This window comes from Plectropomus leopardus, chromosome 5 (genome assembly GCF_026936395.1).
Source record: "Plectropomus leopardus strain MGB_pleo_1.0 chromosome 5, ASM2693639v1, whole genome shotgun sequence".
NCBI lineage: Eukaryota > Metazoa > Chordata > Actinopteri > Perciformes > Serranidae > Plectropomus > Plectropomus leopardus.
Window position 1 is genome coordinate 21,130,036 of NC_142180.1, and position 22,742 is coordinate 21,152,777.

A 22,742-nucleotide genomic window follows, 5' to 3' on the forward strand; every position below is an offset into this window, starting at 1 on the left:
GATGTACTTCAGCAGGTGGCTGATCCTGCAGAACTAGAAACGCTGGTGTTAAAACTGGGGGGGGGGGACTACACTTCCCATGATTCTCTGCTGTCATGTGGGTGAAGGAAGCTAAACGGATGAAGAGAGGCTAGTTGCCTTCACTTGATTAAATCTTGATTTTATCACATGAATGTCGCCGTTTAATAGCTTGTAAAATATTTCAGTGATTAGAAAACTTTTTATCATCCAAAGTACGTGTTTATCTCGGACAAACTGCTGTTGTCAACCAGGAATCATCTCAAATAAGGTAACTGTTAAATCTTGTATTAGCGATCCCAGCTAACTATCACTGTTAGCTTAATACGAAGAGGCAGCGATTAAATATTAGCTATCGTCATTTGGCGTCACGTAATTTCGACATTTTGCTGTATTGAAATGCTCCTTTTAACTCTATGTTTTTGCCAATTAAGGCAATTTAATGTTTTGTGTGACGTTATTGTGCTGTTTCTAATCCAGCTAACAACGTGAGTTAGGGTCGTCATTTTCACTCACTGCATCTCTCCCCGCTGTCAGTTATTGACAGTGCTAACGCAGGCTTGTTTGTCTTTAGCAATGTTTTGATTAGAAATGTTCTCCTAACTGTTTTAACAACTGTAATATTTTACTGTTATTGCAGTTGAGACACCCAGTGAATGCGAAAGAGAAACAATGATGGTGTTTGAGCTGCCAACTCACTAAGTTCTCCGAGTGAAGACATCTGATGAAAAATTACTGCAACGTTACCGATTGTAAGAGACTCATTTAGCCTATTATGGCTAAATTGGTGCTTAAACGGAAAACCGCATGAGCTCAGTGAAAGCACAAGCTTCATTAGTCACCTGCAGTCTGACCACAGCATGGTTTCTGTTTGAGAGTAACCACAGCTCGTGTTGTCAAGAAGCTTATGAGCAAAAGTTAGATTTTCCAGTGCTGCTCTTCACCCCCGGCCTTTTGACAGCTTCTTGTTGAACCTGTGCTATGTGACCAAGCATTGTAAAAGCTCATCTCAAAGTCCTCAAATGAATTCATGTTTATTTATTTATTTGGATCTCCATCATCCCCCACCAGAGTAGCAACTACTCTTTAATTACATCATAAAATAATATAAAAAAAAATATTTTTAAATCCAAGGCAAAAAGAAACAAAGAACAAGAAAATTGTATTTTAAAAACAAACAACTTTAAAAAATGGGGAAAAACAGTTGATGACAATAATTACGTCAATTACAAGTACCATGACTCTAAATAGTCAGTAAAACATTTGATACAGTTCAAAAATAATAGCAGTACAACTAAAAACAGCTCAGTAACTGAGAAAATGAAAAGGAGAGGTCTTCATAAATGATCAGTCAGATATCATTTAACAAAGTTCTGCACCATCAAGTATGTACTTATCTAATGTGGAGATGTATATTAAACATGCCAGTGTAGTTGCAGGTAGAATTGTATAAAATGATGCACAAAACTTAAATCTGATGTATTAATGTTGTTGAATTTGAGTATTATACTTAAATTGTTGAAGAAAACAGCTTCAGTATATGCAGTGTAATTCATGCTTGTGTAAAACTTATGGAAAATGGCTTTACCTGTAGTTTGTTTAAAGTGTCCACATTATGCACTGCCTGTGTTGTAGTGCATCTAACAAATATTTAAAAATGTCCATGGTGTCTTTTTTTTATCAGACAAGAAATAATCAAAAACCCAAATATATTTTTTTCACAATGAATGAAAAAAATGAGAAAAGCAGCACTGCCTCACTTTTGATAAGGTGCGACTTTGGTAATTGACTTAAACAGTTAGTTGATTGCCTGTTTCCTATTTTATGTTGATTGTCTAATTTATTATTTCCCTAATCATTTCAACTCTTCTCTGAAGGTTTCTCATTAAGATACTGAATAGATAAAACACTACATATTGTGTAAAACCAATGGAGACTTTACTTACCTGTTTATAAGGAATTGTTTTTGGTACAGTCTATGGGGATATATTGCGACTATTAGTTTTAATTTGCTACATGCTGTATTGGCTGTTTTGTAGGACTGCAACTAACAATTATTGTCCTCATTTGAAAATACTGAAAAATGTCCAAGGCGAGTTGTTGTTGTGTTATGTCAAGCTAGCAGTTCAAAACATAACAACTTTACAATGACATGGAGAAAAGCAGTAGATCCTTACTTTTGAGAAGCTGGAAATTTGCTAGATAATCAAGTTAAACAATTAACCGATTACCTGTTATCCACTTTCTGATGATTGTCTAATTGATTAATTGTCTAATCATTTAAACTCCTTTTAGAAGGTTTCCTAATAAGATGTTAAAGGTTAAGATACTATGTATGTTACCAAAAAAACCCGAAAGAAACATTTTTTAAATTGGAATAATATACCTAAATTGCCTGACCAAGCAACCTCTGCCTATGTGGTGTATTTCATGCTTGTGTCGAACCTATGGAAACTTATTTTATTTGTTAATTAGGAATTATTTTTGGTACAATCTATGGGAAATATTGAGACTATTTGTTTGAACTTGCTAGATGCTGTATTGTGTGTTTTGTAGGACTGCATTTAATAATTATTATCCACACTCAACAATATTAAAAAAGGTGACGTGTTTTGTTGGACCAACAGTTCAAAACACAAATATGTGTCATTTACAATGATATAAAAGAGAGAAAAGCAGCAGGTCCTCACTTTTGAGCAGCTGGAAATTTGCTTGATAAGCGACTTTAACAATTAACTGATTACTTGTTATCTATTTTCTGTTGATTGTCTAATTGATTAATTGCCTAATTGTCTAAACTCTTCTTAGAAGCTTTCCTGTTAAGATACTAAATAGATAAGATAATGTATATGTTCCAAAAAAAGAAAAACATTTTTTAAATTTGAATATTTTACTCAGTAGCTCGAGGAAGTAACTTCGGAATATGCAGTGTATTTCGGGCTCGTGTAAAACGTATGTTAGCTTGTTTTGTCTGTTTGTTGGTTCACATACAATTTGTTGGGACTATTGAGAGCATTTGATTGTCTAATTTATTAATCACCTAATCGGTCTAACTTTTCTCCAAAGGTTTCTTAAGATACCAACCGTCAAGCTGAATGCCAGGACTATCCACAGAAAATGATGTGCAAACTGTTGAAAACTAAAGTTATTTTATTTCACTCTCAAACTGTGCCATAGCTTCAGTTAACAACTGTTACAAGCAGCTGTATAATTTACAGTGAATGTAAAAGTAGAGTTAATCTGAAGTCTTACTGACAGCTCACAATCTCTTCCAAATCATAGTTTTCTGAGTCGTTAACTTGTTGAAAGTTTCAGAAAAAGCTAACAAGTGGACTATGATTTGATGATTAATATTGTATTTATTTATTCTCCTTTTTGTCTTTTTACAGCCGGCATGGAAGACAAGGCAAATGGCTCTGTTGACACCAAAAGGTATGATTTACAACTTTTCAAAGACATTATTCTTGAAAGGATTTGTGAGAATGTGTTTTAACAGTTATTTGTCCTATGAAGTGAAATGCAAGTTTAATGTCCAAAGCCCTTTATGAAGTAATGTTGTATTAAAAAATACAGACATTTATTGAATATATTTATCTCTGTTCAATTATATGGAAATGTATTGAGAACAATGCAAGTTGTATTTTCTGAGCTCTAAATATTGGTGACTGTATCTCTTTATATATGTATTAAGTGTTATTGACTGAAAAAGATTTAATATGATATTTTGAGAGTTCTTTAATGTTATTCTGTATGACATTTTGTCTGGTTTTCTCATATGATTCTCCATTTTAATAGTTAAAATGCATTGTTAAAAGAGTTTACTAGTAAGTTAATAACATTAATAACATTTATAAAGGCCAGAGCCGCATTCACCTGTAGTTTTTGCCGATATTTTTGTTGCATGTGAAAATCCTGTTGCTACCGTAGAGTGTGCATGCACAGCAAGATTAAAGCATTCACTGTGACCCCACAGCCCAGTGGAGAACGGTCAGCTGCCGGACCCTGCTAACTGGGGGGTCGCGGACGTCGTCAATTACTTCAAAGCAACAGGGTTTGAGGAGCAAGCCACAGCTTTCCAGGATCAGGTTGGAGTGCTCTTCCTGCTCAAAATTCCCGTCACATGATGAAAACAAACTAGAATGTCAGTCAAATATTTCTCTTCCCACCTGACAGGAAATCGATGGCAAGTCCCTGCTCCTGATGACGCGTAACGACGTCCTGACGGGGCTGTCGATAAAGCTCGGCCCTGCGCTGAAAATCTATGAGTATCACGTGAAGCCGCTGCAAACTCAACACCTGAAGAGCAACGCCTCGTAGCACCGCAGGCCGTCCCAACACCCACCTCAGTGACAATCATCGTGTCAGGAGACCCCAGGTTAGCTGCCACTTCACAAAGACTCCTTTGGCCACAGCGGCACCTTAACAGGAATTGAATGCTGTATGTTTTTATAGGCGTGGACCCCAAAAATGGGTTGCACTTGAAGTCCACTCAGCTGTTTACCCTTTCAGCCATTCTTTTTTCTGCTGCTTGAGAAATGTATTTTATTTTTTTGTGTGTTTTATTTAAAGGAAGGAAATTTTGGGCGATACTGTGCAGGTATGATTTTTGTGTGTGTGTGTGTGGGTGGGTGTGTGTGTGTTTGTGGGTGTGTGTGTGTGTGTGTGTGTGTGTGTCTATGAAAGCAAAGTGAATTAACAAATGTTGGTTTAAAATAAGTATTTGTATATAAGATGATATATAGTTGAAAACTGTGTATGTTGTTGTATCCAAACACTTTGATACATGCAGATTCTGGTGCATCCCGTTTTGCCCTAAAATCAGTTTTTATGCTCTGATCTGTGCAGCTGAGTCAGTGAATCGTCCTTAGCATGTAACAATGAAGCATTTTGTTTTCCCAGACACAAGAAGCCAACTGAAAGCCCCTTTGTTCCTGCACACCTACGTTATCTAGGCCCAAGGCTCTTGATATAAAAATATTTATGTGTATATATTCTTATTTTGTTCCTACCTGTGGTGCTTTCAGCATTGTCGCAAGGACAACTGTGTTGAAGTGTGTATGACCAATGTATATGTGCAACATAACACTGGAGTTTGAATATCTGAATCAAAGATTTGCAATAAATGGTGCTCTTTTCTCACCAAAGAACAATATCAGTTTAGGAATTTATTGATAGTGTTTTACTTTTCTTTTTTTTCTTCCTTAAACAGTCAAAGCTTTAATCTTGAATGATAATTTGAACTTAAAAGGTAATATTTTTCCTCAGAACTTTGTATCATATTGACTTTTTTGTTCAGTAGCTTGCTCAGATTGGTGTGTAGATTGCAGCAGCATTTCCCGAATGTGTAGGTGTCTTCACAGCCTGGCTCGCTGTTTCCTGCGCACTGTCCCTGTGATGTTGCCTGAAGGGTTATCCAAGGCAAGAAGAACCTGTGATGAGAAAAAAAACAGGTCAGTAACTAAATAAATCCATGACTAAGTAACTTGAAAGATCAGTTGTAAAAACAGAACCTACTTCGTCTTTATTGGTGAGGCCCATTCTTGTCATGTCTATGGTGAAGTAATGCTGGTTGGGCATGACCATCTCGATTTCCTCCACCTAAAAGACAGAATATTTCAAGCCCTGAGTTTTTAGTCTGAACGAGCTAACTGTGCATGTGGCGTAATGTTTAACTTCAGATTTTTTATTGGTTGTTACACAAACAGTGCTTTGCCCTCCAGGATTCATTCAGTCCTCTGTACCATGCAGTGACTTTTAACATGGAAAGTAATCACTTGGTCTGAAGACGTGCTGTTACATTTTAGCTGTATTTTCTTACTATGACTAAAACAGATTTTAGATTTGCTAAAAATCTTATAGAGGGACCTACCTGAGGAATTCTATCCAGGACCAGGACCTGTGTGTCGTACAGGGTCTTTTGCACAGAGGGTGAGAACTCTCCACGATCGTAGGGGCCAGCAAATTTCTCAATGATTGTCTCCTTCACACGCTTCCTATGAAGACGATGATATGATGATCATTAGATGCAGAAAGTATGTATTTTACTTGTAATTTGTCCTTTTTGGCAGATGAAGTCACAGACTCCAGCATGGATACCCGCAGCTAGGTTGTTTGGTGAATGTAGATAATTACCATGCAGCATTAAAGTCGACATCCTGAATATTGTTGTAGAGCCACCTAGCATAGACAGAGGTGCAGAAACACCTGTCCTTGGTCTCTTGCAGAGTTGTGAAACGGTCTCGGAGGAAACCCTCAAAACCAGACTTGGTGGTTTTCAGCACCTTCATGTTCTGTAACCCACTGTGAACCACAGGGATGCCTGGGGCACAGAGTCGGTGAGTAATCAGAAAAATAAAGAAACATTTTGCACAGTAGCACAAATGGGCACACATCATGTGACAACAGGCCTCACAGTGGACACTCTAAAATCTAAAACTGAGCGTGTCACAAACCGCTCAGCAGCAGCATTAGTGGTACGCACCAGGGCTTGGCTATAATTTTAGATCTCTCAGTTTATAATATTTGCACCGCCTTCAAACCACAAATGATTTGATCAACAAGACTCTAGAGTTAAAACTGGACAAAGATCAGTGGTGGAGGAAGTAGTCAGATCCTTAACTTAAATAAAAATACTAATACCACACTATAAAGATACTCTGTTACAAGTAAAGGTTCTGCATTGAAAAATTGAAAGTAAAAGTTAGTAGATTCAGGAAAAAAGTAATTAAAGTATAACATAAAGTATACAGCACATAAAAATCTATCACTTAAAACACCCCAAAATTAAAAATCAAATCAAAAAAAGCCTTCAAAATTATTTTTTAAAAACAAGCACCCCAAAAACTCAGAATTATTTAACAAAAAGGAAAAAACACCCACAAAACTTAAAATTTATTAAAGAGAAAAAATAATACAAGAAACACCACATAATTAAATTATTTATTCATTTTTTTAGACCCAAAAAACATCAACAAAGCTCAAAATAGTTTGAAACATAAAGAGAGATAGAAAAAGACTTGTTTATCAAAACAGTTGGTAATTCGGTATATTACAAATGACTGATTGATTAATCAGGTAATTTTTATAGCTGCACTTAAACAAACTGTTTGGTAATTTAATTTGTAATAAAACATATTTTTATAAACTCTTGCGTTTTTATGCAAAAATCTTCATCTGTAAAGTAACTAGAGCGTTCAGGTAAATATAATGAAATAAAAAAGTACAATATTTTCCTTTAAATTGTAGTGGAGTAAAAGTATTAAGTGATATGAAAAAACAAAACTCAAGTACAAATACCTCAAATTTGTTCTTGAGTACAGTACTTGTTTTCCTAGTTACATTTCGCTACTGAAAAAGATGAAACCTGGACATCCAATTATTGTATTATTGTATTATACCTTATTTTTCTCAAAACTTCTGAGCTAGTGAGGCTGCTTCAGGAAAACACCAACAGATCTCAGAGGTATGTGCTTTGCTCAAAATGTAAATCTACTTTAAGTGCAATCTTGGTTTATGCAAATGCAGATGAACTATTGGAAGTGTGAGGTTGGTTGTGCTTACCATTCAGGTTCTGCTCAACATCACAGAAGTGAAAAGCTTCTGGGCTGAAGATAAATGCATGAGCATGCTCTACCCCATTCTGAGAAAAAAAGGCAAAATGGGTGTTTGATGAGGGATATTTTACATAATTGAACAAGTTGAGATGTACTTGATTTATGGTGCTGAAAGTAGTTTGAATAAAGTACACACTGCTTATGGAGTACCCCTGTAATAAGTCCTAGAAAGCTGTTAGCATTTCCGTACCTCTGGCTCCTTTGTCTTAACGTCAGTATCTTTTTTTTGTTTTTTAATGTTTTTTTGGTTAGAAGCCTTAGATAACACAAGCTTAAGAGTCTTACATGTTTTGTTCTACTTTATAAAATACGTCAGTCAAACTTAAAAGCATCTCTGCGTCTTAAAAAAAGCAGTTGCTAACACATGGTCAAATGAGAATACAGATTGTCATCAGGCCGAACCGCTCTGAACACGGCTTTACAACCTTATAGTGGTGCTGACGTGTCATTTGTTAGCTTTTTACTTCTGATGATTACATTTAGGCTTAAAAAATCCTGAAAGTGGTGTTCATTTGTGCCAAAAAAAGTATTATAAACGTTTGTTCACCACAGAGTTTATTTTCTACAATGATCAAAAATCCAATGGAAATATCCCATGGGCTTTTTGACAAGAAAACCTCATTCCTGGGGCACTCTGTATTGAGATGAGATGAACTGCAATGTTTTTTTCATCTTTTTGGCTGTTTATGACAAATGTTTTGGCATGTTACAGGAAGCATGTGAGTGTAACTGATTATATTAATGATAGCTGAATTTCAATTCCTGTATGTGAACCACTGACAGGAAACATTCGCATCAGTGAGTGTTAAGAGGTTAAAAAAATTAAAGTAGTCTTTGATATCATTGGTTCCACTTGTGCTTTTCACATCGTGACCAGCAGAATATCTTCAAACATCAAAAAGACAAACTTTTATTTCCAGGATCACTGAACCGGGTGTTTTTTTACCTTCTCCAACCTTCTCCATGGAGCCTCCTCCATGTGAACTTTGGCCCTCAGCACATGGTTAAAGGAGGTCAGGAAATGATGACAGATATCTAGGGAGAACTGCTCGATGGTCTTTACCTGAACAGATGCATATAGCAGAGAAAGTCAAAAAAGTCTCATGAATTAATAGGACATGAGAGGAAGTGCAGACTGAAATGAGTCGTAACAGGACAAACATTTCAACAGGGTTTGTAAACCTTTGACTTTATTTGATCAGTGTGTGTTTTATCTGAGGGTTGACAAAGGAAAGGTCACCTGAGTTGGTATAGTGAGGTAAAATAATGACCGCATTAGAAGTCTCCCAGTTTAACAAAAGAGGATCCCTTTAAAATCCTTAATCTAAATCATGAAATGCATTCAGTGCAGAGAAGTTTACCTTTTTAAAAAACGCAATGAGGGGATGTATAATTAATATGTGTTGTCATTAGTTTTGTTCAATCTGTAATCACCGCAGATTCATGTAGTTGTATCTATCTGGATGAACTTTCTCACATTCTTTACACTCACAATTTGAGCTGCTCACTTGGATTTAGGGTCCAAATAACCAGTCTGAACATTTATATGAAGTCCTGTATTCCTCTGCCATACAGGCAATGAACGAGAAACACTGCAGTTCTGCAGAATGTGCTCTTTTATTATTAATATCATTTATTGGTCTATTTGCACCATTGTAACTTGTATATTGTGCACATGTAATGGTGTAATGTGTTATATCTGTTCCTTTCTTTCTTTCGTTCTTTCTTTCTTTCGTTCTTTCATTCATTCGTTCTTTTGTTCTTCAAGAGTACAGCTTCGTACCCAAGACCTGGATCTTCCCCGCAGATTACACTCAGCTCCGGAACTACGTCAAGGAGCTACACAGGAAACGCAAGAAGAAGACCTTTATCGTCAAACCTGGGTCACGGGTAGGTCAGAGGCCAGCAACAGCCCCAGAGCAATCTAACACATTCTTTCTTTGTCTGTCTTGGTTTTCTTTCTTTCTTTCTCTCTGTCTTTTTTTCTGCCTTCCTTCCTTCCTTCTTTCTCCTTAATAAAACTAAAACCGTTATGTTAAGTTTGACATAGTATGATTGTACTTGATGTAGAATGTCCATTTCTCTGATCCAGCTTTTTCAAAGAAATGCTAATTCTGGTAACGCCTCCCTCCGCTGGCTTCCAATGAACTGTTATGGACCTTGTAACATATAAGATGTTACCTGACATTAATGAATGTACCCCGCTAAGATTTTTTCTCTTCTCTTTTTTTTTGGCTGGTAAAGTTTATTGAGATAGCGTGTAGGCTATATGATTAACATTCACGATTAGGAAAAATTATGGCAACAACATTACCCTTTTGTTCTTAACTGCCCTCCGTTACTTCTTTTTCTCCTCACCTTTATTTAATACAGGCTAATAACCCCCCCCATAATATAACCTCACAGAAAAAGTGCAAATAAAAGACAAAATAAAATTACAAGGATCCCCTAAATGCTTTAAATAATTAAATTGGCAATACCAGTACATTTAGATACTTATTATACATATGAAAGGCAAATTGTTTTAAGATTTATATTGTCCCACTCTTCAATAGAGCATTTTTAGCCTTTTTCATGTTGTTTTCTGATACTACTCAATGGTTTGTAGCATTTTATTTCCAAAAGAAACTGGCCTTGCAATGTATTCTTCTGAAAACTTGAGTTCAGATTCGTTTTTTAGTGAGCTTTAGATATAAATATTTTACCCAATAGAATCATTGCATTCATTTTCTGCGGACAGTTTTCATCCAGAGAACCTGACGTAATGTCTAAAGGTTTGAGTTAAAAATAAATGTTGAGAGGCCTTTTAGAGGTCAGTTTTGGATATTGGTCCATGAAGTTGCAACATAATAGACAAATAAATGCAACTCCTCCTCATTGCAGAATCTATATAACGGTATTTGTTCAATGTTAAACTCGTTAAGCTGTTTTTTAGTGGTTTGGTAGAATATCTTCATGAATCGATTCAGGAATCAATTGTTTTTGTAAATTGCTCTGAAAAAAATATTTCCATTGCATTTAAATATTAATTTCCTCTCTGTTGCTTTCTATGAAGACACATTGTTGTTGGTGGAGTGACAGAAGTTGTTGTGATGAGTAGAAAGTGGATGGAGTGCAGTGGACGGTCTCGAGGATGGTCACCTACCCCCTTAAGCTTGGCCAGGGCATGGACGGTGTTTTTCATGGTGTCGGTGGGAATGATGTCCGAGTTGTCCCCAGTAAGATAGTCCTTGCGTGTTTTGAGCGTGAGCTCCACATCGGCCTTTAGCTCGATGATGTAGTGTTGACTGCCCTGTCGCCTGATGACCAGCACCTTCACTGTGTTCTTGCCGTAGCCTGTTCGCACAAACTCCACATTCTGCACACACAGATGCACACATTAGTGACATGTTGCACTCTGGAAGATAACGTAAACTGATGTTTTGTGCCATTGGTATATATTTGCAGGTATTTAAATTTGCATTAACTTAACTTGATGTACTTACTGTTTTGCATTCTTTTTATCTTCTTGCTTTTTTTTGAGATTTTGTAGTTTTTGTTATTTTTTCGTAGAATGACATACAGTAGATACAATGTAGGCAGGGAACTAATAAAAATGACATTGCCTAACAGTGCTAAGAAACAACCTCTTTAAAGAATAAAGGATTGCATTATACATAACAATCAAAAAGCCAACATAAACAACATTAATTAAAACGCTAACAATGTGAATTCGGACGAGTTTATCTATTTTCTTTTAACTTGGTCTTGGGTCATTTTGTAGTCTTTCGCCAATTTGCATGAGCCATGATAATAGAGCACTTTTAATAATTTAGATTGATCTGTTACCTTTAACAGATAAATCTGATTTTTATTTTAAGCTATGAGAGTTTGATGATTTATCTATGAGTGTGTCACATGTAATACCATCAACATGCCGCTTCGTTTAGAGTGAAACTTGTTCATGAATGGTTGCCTCAGCTTGTTTTTTTCCACCACATTTCAACATTCCTTTGTGCCTGTAATGTTTTCATAAAACCAGTCTGCTGGTGGTAACATAAAAAAAATACACAACAAAAAATACTGAATTTGAATTAATTTATAGGGATTAATGTAGGAGAAAATCTGCAGGTTTATTTTGATGGATTTATTCAAGATAAATTTGAACTCTTTAAACAATCTGCATTGAGAGAAATATGGTGTATACTGTAAGCTTACAGCATTAGGGTTTCAGTTTATGATTTAGATGTTTTTATTTATTTTTGTGAGACGAAAACGCAGGTTTGTTCATCAGACCATTCTTAGCCCCACTGGTCGTTCACCCCAAAAATTAGAAACTCCACTGTTGAGTCATTTAATGTGTCCTCTAAAAGATGCATTTTGTTATTTATGTTTTGTATAATATAATGAATGCTTACCTGATCTGAAGAGGATGCCATGATTTCTTCCTTTCCTTTTTCTCCTGTCTGTCTGCCCTCAGTTCCTGTCCTCAGTAACAGATATCTCTACCGATGGAGGAGGATTTTGTAGTGAGGGTGGTGCTACCTTTGCACTTTGGCTACAGTCATATTTGATGAACCCATTTTTCTTGTTATACTCTCAGACAAGTAAATGTTCATAACAACTCAATTTTTCATGCTTAACATGCGCATGTAGGATCACAGAGAGAACCCAAATTGCATAAAATAGAAACAGATCTTTTTGTTGTGTTGCGACCCAACTGTTGTTTTATCAGTGAACTATCTGACCTGTGGTGGGGAAAACATCATAGTTCCACTCAGTCAGGTTATACTTTGAGAGTCAAGAGCTGAGACACCTGGCAAAGACATTATTACTCAGCACTTACCCCAATGAATGTGATTCTTGTCCTTATATTAGCACCACTGTCTTTATAAGGGACCCCCTTATAGAGGGTTTGTAATTATTTACTAATAGCTTTATTAAATGTTATTTATTAATGGCCCAGAGATAACTTATAAATCACTTTTGGGTTGCCAGGTTGTGACAAAACAATGGAGTTGAGCATATTTTGTTGTACACTTCGTTTAATGTCTATGTTAATGCATAATATTAATTCTAGACAGAGTTTTGTTTACTGTTTGTTGGCACATTACAGTGCTGGGGCTGTGCAGATGTGCACTGCCTCCTCACAGCAAGAGTGTTTGTCCTGCGAAAAGTTTGCCCCTCCTCCTGTGTTAGTGTGGGTTTTCTCCGAGCACAGGTTAGATTAATGTTTACTCGGAATTGCTGACAGTTAATGTGAGTATGGATAGTTTTCTGTCTCTGTGTGTCATTACAGTGATTGTCCGGTGACCTGTCCTCAGTGTACCATGGCATGGGACACCGGTTAAGCAGTTACAGATCATGGATATATATGATGATGAGACCGCATTGTTTTACTGGGGAAGCTGAGGTTGTGCGGGTCATCTGTTAATCTAAGGGTTGGTGGTTTGGTTCATGGCCCCTTCAGTCTGCATGTCAAAGTATCTTTGGGCAACATACTGAATCCCAAATTATTCCCAGTGGCTGTTCCATTGGTGTGTTATTGTGCATTAATGGTTAAAAAGTAAATAGTAGAAGGCACCTTACAGAGTAATGTCAGCCAGCAGTTTATGTATGTGAATGTGAAGGGGTGAATGTGACTCGTAGTGTGAAAGCACTTTGAGCGATCAAACGAGCGATCAAAAGCATTATATAAGTGCAGGTCCATCCATCCATTTCATTTCATTTCCTGGTTGCACTGACTTTCTGTTGTGTATCATTTTTAGCTGTAAATATGCCAGTGGTGGGCCACTTATTTAGTAGGTTAATGATCTCTTGAAAAAGAATATAGGGATTTTGATCCATACATATTTGATTTTATAATTTCTTTTCACACAGATCCCCTCTAATTTATCTGCCCTGTGTATCCTTCATTAAGTGAGAGCATTTGCTGCTCTCATGAATCATGCAGAAAATTATTTTACTGCTGTTGGTGTATGTTCAACATTTACAGTAAAAACTTGGACAGAAGTTTGGAGGTTCCCATTCTGTCATAAATACAGACTGTTTTCCCCATTTTGTTTTTTGTGTCTGTAAATGTTCAATGTTAAATTATAAGTAAATGTGAGTTTGTCAACTAATAAGCCATCAGTTCTGCAGTTGTAAGTGATAAATATGTATTTAGTATTTTTTTCACCTTCTGATAAACATCAAGCTTGCCTTTACAAATGTTTGTCTTATCAAGCAGGCATGGATCGGTCAGTTATAAATTTTTACATGTTATTTATAAATGGATTTGACTCTGCACTCTTTCCCAGGAGGTAAATGATCAAACAGTACAATGGAGGAGCGAAAGAGACCAGCTAAGGCACTGGTACTTTGTGATGAGGGTGTTGAAGTTTTAATGGTTAACTTTTTTTAAAGTTAAATGAAAATGTTTGATTTCACTTCTTTCTTACAGTGTGAAAGAGTTTGCCCAGATGGTTCTCAGTTCAGCAATCAGCGGCCTCATTGCTAATAAAAGATGACTGTGGTTGCACTGAGAAGCTTCCAGGTGCGAACAGTTTCATCACTTTTAATGTCAAGAACAGTGTTGAAAAACACGAAGCCTATCACTTGTATAAGCAAAGTTACATAATGTAGACTCAGTGTATTTACACAGATTAAAAGCTGGTAAAAGCACCCAAACATTCAATATAATACTGCCCCTGTAACCTCTCACTTTCCCTTCAATATTCCCTCGTCATGTGACCGCATCTTATGACTTCCTGTTTTGCATATACAGGCAGCTGTCCTGTATTCACTCAACCGTGAAGCACACAACTCGACAAAAGATTTAAAATAACCTTTTTTTTTTCACTTCGCCTGCACTTCAGCATGGACCCAGTCCTCAGTTTCTGCTTACAGATTCTAATCATATTTCTGTGTTGCGCAGTGTGTAGTGCTGACATTTCCTGTAAAAATGAAGCTGGTGAGCCTATTGATTGGTGAGTTGCTATTATACCTTGCAGCAGAGACAACTCAAAAGTTTCATGTAATGTTACTTGAAATTTCCTGTGTCATTTGGAGAGTAGGCACATATTGTTGGCACAATGTTCTAATAAATTTTGGCATGGAATAAATATAAAATCTATTCAAAAATTATTTTAAAAAAATGTCTTTTTTTGTTAATACTAAATAAAAAGTTTCTTTCTCCTTCCACTGCAGGTTCATCATCTACAAACTGCCCAATTATAAGATTGGCGAGGTTGGCAGTGGGGTGGACTACATGTACATGGACTCCTCAATAGGGAGCTGGCAGATGAGTAAATTCATGGTTAACACCAGTCAGGGGGCCATGGCGAACACACTGAACCAGCTTTACATGGGAAAGGCCTACGAGGTGAGATTTTGCCCCTTTTCTTAAAGTAGTTTCACTCATTCTTGTGTACGGGAGGTTAGAGACCTTTGTGGCTTTAATCATACCTAACACAGCTGATGAGCTTGCTGAGTAGACACACTTTTGTGTCCTTTGGGGAGCTGCGCTCAGGCTGGACATTAAAAACTTCCTCAGCAAGACGACGTAAATAACAGTCCTTTGTCACACCGTTTACTTTGTGTTGCATGTAATGGCAATTTTCAGTGTTGAAAGTCTTCTTGTTCACTTTCTTGCTGAGAGTTAAATGAGAAGATAAATCCACCTCTCGCATGTGTATGGCAAATATAAAGCTACAGCCCAGAGAGCAGCTGATTAGCTTAAATCAGCACAAAGACTGGAAACAGAGGCAAATAACTGGCCTGGCTCTGTTCAAAAGTACCTAATGTACGCATTAATGAGTACCATGAGTTTAACCCATACAAAAACTGAAATGTAAAGGCCCAGATACACTGAGAGTGTCCAACGTGCAGGTTTTAAACTACACCTATTATTTCAAATGGTTGAGGACGCACTCAAAGCTTTAAAATAAATGTCAAAACGCTTTGATGCCCTCTACTTTGGCCTTTTTACTATTTTGGATCATCAAATGAGGTCCCAGTGACCAAAAGTGGTTTTTGTGCAGCTTCAACACTTGTTTGGAGAAAGCTAAAATATTTAAAAAGAAAAATACACTATCTATGCCTACATATAAACAGCCACCTTTTGCCAAAATACTGCTGATTAATGTGGTGTTTGAGTTAAATATATGCCATTTAAATAGTAAAATAAAGAAAATCAATAGGAGTATCTGCAATATACAAACATTTTGCCTAAATGGTGACCTTCTCCAAAATTACAGGTGATTCTGTGATGCTGACTTTTCAAATCTGATGTCTGCAGTGCGTCATAGAAGCATCATTTGATACGTGTCAAATGTGTGGCCAAACTATTTTAAGTCTGAAGAAGAGTGGAAGCTCAAAACTTCACTTGTGGATATGTCAATAAACTGCATATAAGGGCGCTACGGTGTGCTGACTTTTTTGATGTTGTTTACTGCTGTTCTTTTTGTCTAGCATCTGCCTTGCACAGTTCTTATATGTGGATATGTGCAACAGTATTTTCCAAACTATTTTTTGGCCAGAATCTGCAACTTCCGAAATCTCGTCATCCCTGTGAGTTTGCCAGGAAACCAGTGGACTAATAACAGGGACCCGTTACCTTTGGTCAGAGACAGACACCCCCCTGTTTCCAGTCTTTATACTAGGCTAAGCTTACCAGTTGCTTACTGTGCTGCACCTGCATATTTACTATGCTGGGCTCAGATGACCGTCTGCTGGCTGTAGCCTTATATTTGTAACCCTGCTTTCTTTTTTAGCAATGTTCTCTGGTCCGCCTGCAACTTTTCACAGTATTCTGTAACAACATAAATTAGTAACTTGACTGAAGTAATTAAAATAACTAAATAAAAGTGTAGGTTGCATCTTAACTGACATATATGAGATTTTGATCTTCTCATCTACTCTTAACAAGAAAGGAAAAAAACTTTCTCAAATTGATTGAACTATTCCTTTTAGATAGTAACAGATATTGCATATACAAAATTACTGGAAAAAATTGACATCCCCAAATGTACTGTACTCATAAAACAAGTATATCCCTCAGTCTAACAGTTCAGTCTACGCCCTCTACAATGATGCACCACCGATCCTGGATTACAAACAGGGATACGGACACACTAAAGGTATTGTGCAGAATGAAAATTTATTTCTAAATTCTAATTCTAAAATTTTATTTATTTATTTTTATTTATAATTTTTTTCTTTAATTTTGAGGACTTGCTTTGATTTCAGTATGTGATGAATCATGATTGTATCTAAAAGCTGTGTACTATTTTATGTTGATAATAATTTATGACCGTTGTGTTTCCAGGCTGTTATGCAATGCTATGATTTTGCAAAAAAGAACAGATCAATATGGTTTTTGGTGTCAGGGGGGAGGAAACGGGCAAAGAGCATCCGTCTGATAACTGATGTTGACTTTTCCCTGAGATGACTTTGATGGAAATGTTTTGCAAGGATTCATGCTGGTTTACATGCATGAGTTTTTGTACGTGCATTGAGCATTGTTTGTGTGAATTCTGCAGGGGCGCTGCTCTTTGACCTCTCTCAAGGTTTCTGGCTTTCGCACAGCATTCCCCATTTCCCCTCGTTCCCTGAGAGAGGCTACCATTACCCCTCCTCTGGCAAAGTGTATGGCCAGACTGCTTTCTGCGTGACCTACCGTTATGATCAGTTGCTCCAAATAGGTGAGTGAACACTCATGATGCAACAGCGCTGGACTTAATCCAGCTCTGTGCACATCCAGGACCTCAACTAAAAAAATTCTCTATCTGCCAAAAACGTTAACACAGTGTCAAGGCCATATGTGAGGGCCCCCAGTACATGCCAAATGTTTGTCAGGTAATGTTTAAAGGGTCTCCTGTCATATAATGAACCCTGGAAATTGTTTTTAAGCCCCCCAGCCCCCTTTAAAACATTGTAGTCAAGTTTGAAATCTGCAGCAACTTGAAAATAGACAGTAAAGTGGGAGACATCTTATATCCAGCAGTTAAACTTTAAAAAGAAAAATTATACAAATGGTTAGACTGCTGATGAGGGAGAAGGAGTACATGTCGTTTTTATGATTTTATTTATCAATGTTAGATTGAAGATTTGTTTTATTGTAATTTCTCAGAGTATTTGTTTACAAAGAATGAAACGAAATACCATTACGAGAGCTGCTGGTGCACCATACAACCTCACTTTTGAAAAATCCAAACTATTCCTTTAACAATGAGACAGATCTCTGCAGCCTCCCTACCAGTGGGCCCTCTAAAGCATTGAATTGGTATGGGAAACTCTAAAATACATAAAGCATTTAAATACTGTAAAATAAAAAGTATGCATGCCTGGACAATAAATAAACATGGAAAGAGTGGATGTAGCTCTGATCTCACTGAGGAACATCCATGTATCAGAGATTGTAGACACAATTAGATATACCCAATATACCCAATAAAGTTGATATTAGTTTTATATTGTATACAAGCAAAACAATGACTCTGTTCATACCTATTAGGTAAAGTATAAGCATTTTTAAACCAGCTCTCTGTTTTCAGGCTGTCAATCTTCCACCAGAAACTTCCCATAGTGCACTTTTTATTTTTCTAACATACATCATCTCTTATTTCTCTCCTCTCTGTGATACACTCTCCTCCTCCAGCAAAACAGATGGTGTACCTTTACCCACGTTTCTATAACTGCTCTGTACCGGCTGCATTCTTGGCCGACCTGCCGCAGCTGGTTCAGCTGTGTGAAGGCTCCAAACTACCGCTGGCCTCAGATAAGAGTGTGGAGCAACTTTTCTCAATCCGAGGGGACAAGATTGTCAGTTTTGTCAAATCTGAAAGCTTTGTGGATGGTAATGTATCCCTTGTGTGCCATTGGTTATTTATATTTAGCTTTTTCGATGTTTATTTGCTCCTTTGGTGCTGTGCAAAAAATATCTATAAATTTACTGAAACAAAATTTCACAGAAAGTATCACAGCAAAACTGCAGCCGTTCATTTTTACACAACTTAACAAGTTAACCAAAACTTCTATCTGTTACTGTCTTGTCTGCATATTTCACATGTCTGCTACAGTCATTCATTATCAGGTGCAGACACGCTATCATCTCAGAACCGTTTGAACACGCCCCACCTAAGGCCTTCAAAAGTACCCTCTGTTTTTTACCTCTGTTACCCTACGAGCACTCACCATCCTCATTACATTTCTTAGCCTTTACCTGGACACAGGTTGTGTCATTCATAGGCTTTTTAAACACCCCTGTTTTGTCTTGTATTTTGAGAGAGTAAAATATTCTGTAAAGATTATGAGCCCTGAACATGAAGGTTATATTTGTGCGTAAAACATTACAGAGCTCATTTAAAATATGAATCCCCAGACTCATTAAAGCCTAATTACAGATCTTTTAAATGTTCATTTATTAAAAAATATTTCCCAGTTGTTTCCAAGAAGTCTCTAGATATACTCTTATGCAGCTAATAATAATAATAATAATAATAATAATAATAAATGATAACATTTTATTTATATATAGCACATTCTAAAACACACAGTTACAAAGCGGTTCACATTCAAATAAAATCTACACATAAACATGCAAGGCTAAACAGGAAAGGATTAAAGTATGCACCATAAGCCCTAAGTTTTTTGCTGATAGTATTGGTTTGACATTTGCAATATTACTTATCCAAACGAAACAGGACTGAAAAAGTTTTGTAATACGGGATTTGAAGTTCAGATGTTGCTCAGACAGGACACCAAGACTTTTTGAGTCAGTCTTTACTAAATTACCAGTGAGGGGGCCAATAAGCAACATAAATAACAAAACTGTTGGAATATTATTAATAAAACATTTAACCTATTCTTGTGCTTTTGAATAAGTGAGTGTACCTATATTTGCTGTGTTGTTTTTTTTAAATGTTATTCTTCTTCATAATGCAGCTGAACTAAACCCCTATTGTGCTCTCATTTAGACATCTACACGGGCTGGGTGGCTCAGGATCTGGATGCCGACCTGCTGGTGGAGTCCTGGCAGACAAAAGGTCACGAGCTGCTCTCCAACTGCTCCCTGCGCAAACACACCATGAACATCAAGAGAATTCGGCTTCCTGGATCAGTCCGGTTCCAGTCCTACAACGACCACTCAAAGTGGTGCGTGTCGCGAGCCTACGAGGACCAGGTCACCTGCGTGGGGGATCTGAACAGGGAGAAGGCCCAAATGTGGCGTGGTGGGGGGCTGCTCTGCACCTTCAACCCCTTGATTTATAAGGCCTTCAGACAGGTGGTGGAATGGTACATTGGCTGCTGAGCGAGAGAGCGAACGATTGGATGAAGGGGACTGGATTAGTCTCACACGGCATGGTTTAAATCTGTTTGAAAGTTACGAGATTAAATGTATAGGTGGATCCTGTTAGAGTTAAAGCTGCTGGCATGCAACCATCGGACCACAAACGTTTCAAATTAGCTATCAGTTTCATTGGTAGTAACATGTCAAGCCTTTGATAATCTACTGACTGGAAGAATATATGGTTTTATTTTACCAGCTGTGTGAATTTGTATCTTGTATGAAAACGGTTCTCCTTTTCTTTGTCTTTTTTTTTCTTTTTTTATACTAAGTTAATTGGATGAACTGGCAACCCCTGGATACTGAATTGATATTTCTTGTTATACTGAAAGCATAACAATAACAGCACAGAATAAATTATAAACTGTACATTTAACCTTAATAGTCAGCACAAAAACTGCAGCAACTTTGTGTAAAACAAGCAGTTTGGATGAATTTTGAGCAGATTATTTTTCAGTGAATATTGCGTCAGAAATGAGTTTTCCTGATGTTTTCATGTTTTGCCATATTTTTTAACAGTCATATACACTTTTCATTTGTAGTAGTAGTAGTAATAGTGGTGTAGCTTTTGTTCTGGTCTTTACTGTGCCCTTATCCTGTGAGATTTTTTCATGAAGTTTATGTCTTGAATAATAACCTAAACTTTGAAATAACAATTTTATTCAGTTTTAGACACAGAAATATATGAAATGCTAAGATACAGGCTTGCTGTAAATAAGTTTTTTTTTTACACCCTTAAAAATCAAGAAGGCTTTGATTTCCCTCAAAGCTTTGGTGACCAGTAATGGGGGTCAGGACCCCAAAGTTGTCAGTAGTCTATTTTATGTACCCATCTTTTAAATAAATGGATATGCAAGAAATAAGTGTTTCAGTGTCAGACCTGGCTCACATTTAGGTAAGGTGTGTAATTTTCATCTTCATTCTTAATTTGCTTGTGTTTATGTAATTATAAGAACTTTTATCTCCTTACGTTTTATACATTTTTATTTATTTATTTAATTATTTTGAGGAACTGCGGATATAAATTATACTGCTGATTCTAAATATGTCTCCAGTTTAAACGATCCACAACTGGATAAAGCTTGGGAAAGTGAAGGATTGTCACTTCAGGTGAAAGGCCCCTTTCTTTTTGCCACCTAAGACCTTCCTTTCAGCAGGTCTCATGACCTCCAACTTCCCCAGTGGACCTGCCCAGTAGCCAACTGCAAATCAAGCTGTGGTGTGCTGGTAATTTCTAACTTTTAAATGTTTTCTTGTATTTTATGCAGGTGGAGACGGGCCCATCAACATCATCATGGGTAAGTGTTGCCTTGTTGAGAAGATACACCTGGTGAATAACTTCAGTATGACGTGTTTTGGGTAAACAGTGTCACCTTGTGGTCAGTGGTGTATTTTTCTCATTGTACATTATGCAACTGTGAATACTATGCTTTACATGTAGCCCTTTATTGCATCCTAAATTCTTATTTCCCTTAAACAAATCAAGAATTGTGTCACAGTGTGAAGACCAGTTCATGTTTTCAATACTCCTCAACTTATTTGTGGAGTTTTCTTCACTCATGTCATATTCTTAATTTAGATTTAGATTTAAATAAAGGATGAATGAATCTTACTGGAAAATCTGGTAGAAGTTAAAGTCACCTATTATAATATTACTTCAATGAAAGTCTTAAAGTATCTGATATTAAAGTATTAATAGTAATTTAATAACATTCAATGTACTTAAGCATTGAAAGTAGAAGTGCAAGTAAGTAGTGAAAGCAATTCGAATTCTGAGTTTCATTTCTTTGGAGATACACCACCTAAAAAAACTGAGCATGCATTACGCATTATGCATTACGAGCCTGCATGAGGACTTCTTCACAACTTAAAAGAACAAAATTAATTTTATCTTCCCCATTCCTTATTTTGTCATCCTGCCTCTCTCTCCCTTCCTAATTCCTTCCCTGTTTTATAGTAAGTAACTAATATGTTTCGAGGAAATGTAGTGAAATAAAAGTGAAAGCTGACAGAAATACTAAAACTCAAGTTAAGTACAGATACTCCCAAAAATGCTTAAGTGCTGTCACACAGTATTATTTCTTTTATTACATTACATCACTGGTTACAAATTTTACAACTTTGATTTAACTGTTGTCAAAATGTAGAATAATGATCAGATTCCTACATAAAACTTTTCTTTTCACAGAACCACTTATACACTTTTACCTTCATGTGTAACTAAATTTTTTTTGGTTTGTTTTTTAAAAGATGATTTGTCCAAATGTCAGTCTTAAATTTAGTTAAAAATCCTAAAAAAAACCCAACTTTTAGTTTAATTTTGACACCTATAGACACTATGTAATAAAGACTTTAGTCTTATTCTGTTAAATGACAATAATTTCAACAGATTTCCTGAAACAAGACACTGCTAGCAACATGGAATCACAATTTGAATCCTCAGGTTTTGATTGTAACACTGTGCATCTGGTTCCTGGTTTTGCACCTCTTTTATCACTCACTGTTTGATTGATTGATCGATTGATCGATTAATTATGCTTAATTGTCTGGAAAAAAATGGCATCTTGCATCCCAGGGTGTCAACTATTTAACATAAATACAAAAATACAAAACAACATTTAACCAACAAAATCACATGTAAATCATGTCAATCATTATGAGAAGTGGATGCAGTGAAACATAATAATCCTTCCCTGTTACATTCTGTGTTTGATCCAGGCGCAGGCACACTGAGGCTACTTAGAAGCCATAATTTGATTAAATAGTTTGACAGACTGAGGACAAACAAGCTTCTCAACCTGTTC

General features: G+C 36.5%; 3 protein-coding genes across 7 annotated transcripts; 2 read left to right on the forward strand and 1 right to left on the reverse strand.

Moving 5' to 3' along the window:
• The first annotated feature begins 75 nt into the window (after nt 1–75).
• On the forward strand, nt 76–5,168 carry samd13 (sterile alpha motif domain containing 13). Of its 2 annotated transcripts, XM_042516294.2 has the most exons (5): nt 77–289; nt 659–770; nt 3,408–3,450; nt 3,992–4,103; nt 4,192–5,168. In XM_042516294.2, exons 2-5 carry the CDS (start codon nt 743–745, stop codon nt 4,333–4,335), a joined length of 327 nt encoding a protein of 108 aa, XP_042372228.1. In that variant the 5' UTR covers nt 77–289; nt 659–742; the 3' UTR covers nt 4,336–5,168. The 2 variants fall into 2 exon arrangements, with proteins under 2 accessions (XP_042372234.1, XP_042372228.1); XM_042516300.2 differs by lacking the exon at nt 659–770 and having other exon boundaries at nt 76–289.
• Nucleotides 5,169–5,170: 2 nt separating this feature from the next.
• On the reverse strand, nt 5,171–12,134 carry uox (urate oxidase). Its single transcript, XM_042516276.2, has 8 exons — nt 12,029–12,134; nt 10,777–10,989; nt 8,578–8,694; nt 7,579–7,657; nt 6,151–6,337; nt 5,888–6,011; nt 5,533–5,616; nt 5,171–5,447 (listed from the first exon to the last, which is right to left on the reverse strand). Exons 1-8 carry the CDS (start codon nt 12,047–12,049, stop codon nt 5,373–5,375), a joined length of 900 nt encoding a protein of 299 aa, XP_042372210.2. The 5' UTR covers nt 12,050–12,134; the 3' UTR covers nt 5,171–5,372.
• Nucleotides 9,102–20,802, forward strand: dnase2b (deoxyribonuclease II beta). Of its 4 annotated transcripts, none has more exons than XM_088077707.1 (7): nt 9,102–9,521; nt 14,527–14,578; nt 14,799–14,973; nt 16,651–16,729; nt 17,132–17,293; nt 18,250–18,447; nt 19,568–20,802. In XM_088077707.1, the coding sequence occupies exons 1-7, from the start codon at nt 9,239–9,241 to the stop codon at nt 19,900–19,902; spliced, it is 1,284 nt and encodes a 427-aa protein (XP_087933833.1). In that variant the 5' UTR covers nt 9,102–9,238; the 3' UTR covers nt 19,903–20,802. The 4 variants fall into 4 exon arrangements, with proteins under 4 accessions (XP_087933833.1, XP_087933835.1, XP_087933834.1 ...); XM_088077708.1 differs by lacking the exon at nt 9,102–9,521 and adding an exon at nt 14,053–14,145; XM_088077709.1 differs by lacking the exon at nt 14,527–14,578.
• The last annotated feature ends 1,940 nt before the right edge of the window (nt 20,803–22,742 follow it).